The sequence below is a fragment of the Dipodomys spectabilis genome, unplaced genomic scaffold, assembly GCF_019054845.1.
Source record: "Dipodomys spectabilis isolate Male_0828 unplaced genomic scaffold, ASM1905484v1 ptg000023l, whole genome shotgun sequence".
In the NCBI taxonomy this organism is placed as follows: domain Eukaryota; kingdom Metazoa; phylum Chordata; class Mammalia; order Rodentia; family Heteromyidae; genus Dipodomys; species Dipodomys spectabilis.
The window spans coordinates 5778695-5780950 of record NW_024870700.1 but is presented as its reverse complement, the minus strand read 5'-3'; the positions used below and the strand labels follow the sequence as shown (position 1 = coordinate 5780950).

General features: G+C 38.7%; 1 protein-coding gene across 1 annotated transcript; it reads right to left on the bottom strand.

Moving 5' to 3' along the window:
- Positions 1–734: 734 nt before the first annotated feature.
- Positions 735–1676, bottom strand: LOC122104175 (olfactory receptor 8B4-like). The gene has a single exon (XM_042674883.1). The coding sequence runs from the start codon at positions 1674–1676 to the stop codon at positions 735–737; it is 942 nt and encodes a 313-aa protein (XP_042530817.1).
- Between the last annotated feature and the right edge of the window lie 580 nt (positions 1677–2256).

The following is a 2256-nucleotide window of genomic DNA, read 5'->3' as shown; positions in this document are numbered from 1 at the left end:
CCTTTGGAGAAATAGGGAATCTTCCAAAATAAAATCCCCTACAACATGCAACAGATATTTATTAAATGAATTAATAAATTACAAACTCCAAGACAATCAAATGTAACATATCAATGACACTAGTAAGTTGAAATTCTAGATGAACTGGGATGATGATATAACTCAGTTGTAGAGCATTTTCCTAACAGTTCTTGAAACACTGAGTATGATACCCAACATTGAAAAAAATACATTAAAAATCTCAAATACCTGACCATTTCTGAATTCATAGCATTCAACTTTTGTATGTAAACCCCCTCTGCTAGGACTAGGGTGTGGTTTACTAGAAGATCACTTGTGTAACAGCCTGGAATCAATCTCTAGTACAGTAGGAAGAAATTTATGAAAGTAAACTGAAAGATGACAGAATAAATTCTTATTTTTGTCTCTCTGAAAGGATGATGGACTAATTCTCTTCCATATATTGTCTTTACTTGTGAAATTATTTCTATAGGCTTGATTTTATGTACATTAAATCATTCGCATTTTATTTTGAGTTTTTGCTAGTTTCTCTGTTATTTCTTTGGATTTTATTGTTGACATTATCATTATTGTTTGTTTTATAGTGATAGAAGTCAAACACAGGTCCTTATACATGTTGGACAACTATCACTGAGCTACTACTCAAGTCTTTACCCCATTTTTAAATATCATATGCCCTAAGATTTAGATTTTGTAACAAGCACAGCTTTGACTTATGTGAGCGCCCTTTTCTTTAAAGTCTTTCTCAGAGCAATGTGGACATCTTTGTTCCTCAAACTGTAAATGAAAGGATTCAGCATTGGGCCCATAATGGTATAAAAAACTGTAGCTACCTTATCTTCATCCTGAAATCCAACAGAAGTCTTAAAATACATGAATGATGCTGCTCCAAAGAAAAGAGAAACAGCAATTATGTGAGAGCTGCAGGTACTGAAGGCTTTAGACCTGCCTTCTGAAGAACGGATGCAGATGTTGGACAGGATCAAAGTATACGAAATAAAGATAGTCAGACTAGCTACTATTACACTGACACCCACCACAATGAAAACCATCAGCTCATTGATGGAGGTACTTGTGCAAGAGAGCTCCAGGAGAGGAGGTATGTCACACATGTAATGATTGATGACATTGCTATCACAGAAGGTGAGTCTCAGCATGGATCCAGTATGGGCAATGGCACCCACAAACCCCATTACATACACACCCACCATCATCATAAGGCAGGCCTGAGGAGACATGATGACCTTATAAAGCAGGGGCTTACAGATGGCCACATATCGGTCATAGGCCATAGCTGTCAAAATGTAGCATTCATCAATAACAAAAAAGCAGAAGAAAAAGAGCTGAGCCATGCATTCAGCATAGGAGATGAGGTTCTGTTTTACAAAACTTGGCAGCATTTGGGGAATTATAACAGAGGAGTAGCAGACGTCAATGAAGGAAAGGTTGAAGAGAAAGTAGTACATTGGAGTCTGCAGCCGAGGATTCAGGATAATCAGAGTCATCAAGCCCAGGTTCCCCACCACAGAGATCACATAGATTCCCAGGAAGAGAAAGAAGAGAGGCAGCTGGAGCTCTGGCTGTTGTGTGAAGCCCAGCAGGATAAACTCAGCCACCAGAGAATTATTTCTGGAGGTCATTCTTCTCCGGGACATGTCTGTGGGAATGGATGACATAGTAACAGAAAAATCAGATTCCAGCTTTTTCCATTCAATTCCACCATAATGAGAATGAAACTCAGAATGGAAGGAAGAGCTCAAGCCCATCCTTATCCGGGCCATTGTCTTATTTACTTTATCAACTTGATAGGATGTATAGGCAAGTATGAAATGTATATATATTTTAATGCATATATTAGTATATGCATTCCCATAAGAATAAGATTCCAGAAGCCAATGGCCATTCTTGGCTCTGCAGCATCTCCACTCCACTTCTGCCTTGTCAGCTAATGATCTGCCTCAGGGTCAGTGGTGGGCCAGCAGAAGGATGGGAGGCATATCAAGACCAGCCAAGTATAAACAACTCAACACTCACCCTTCTGCTTTGGGACTTCAGAGGAGGACCTTGTTATCCTTTTCTCTATTCTCAATCATGCATACATGCACATCACAGTAAAAAAGTTTAGCAGTACACAGCACAGAAAAGAGATACTGTTTTGTTGTTATTGTTATTCATAGTGAGAGTAAGGCATAAATTTTGGAGTAAACGAGCCAGAACATAGTACTTAATCCCCCA

What these genes read in the sequence shown, in the direction of transcription:
- LOC122104175 (XM_042674883.1), bottom strand. Translation starts at nt 1,676, where the DNA reads ATGTCCCGGAGAAGAATGACCTCCAGAAATAATTCTCTGGTGGCTGAG.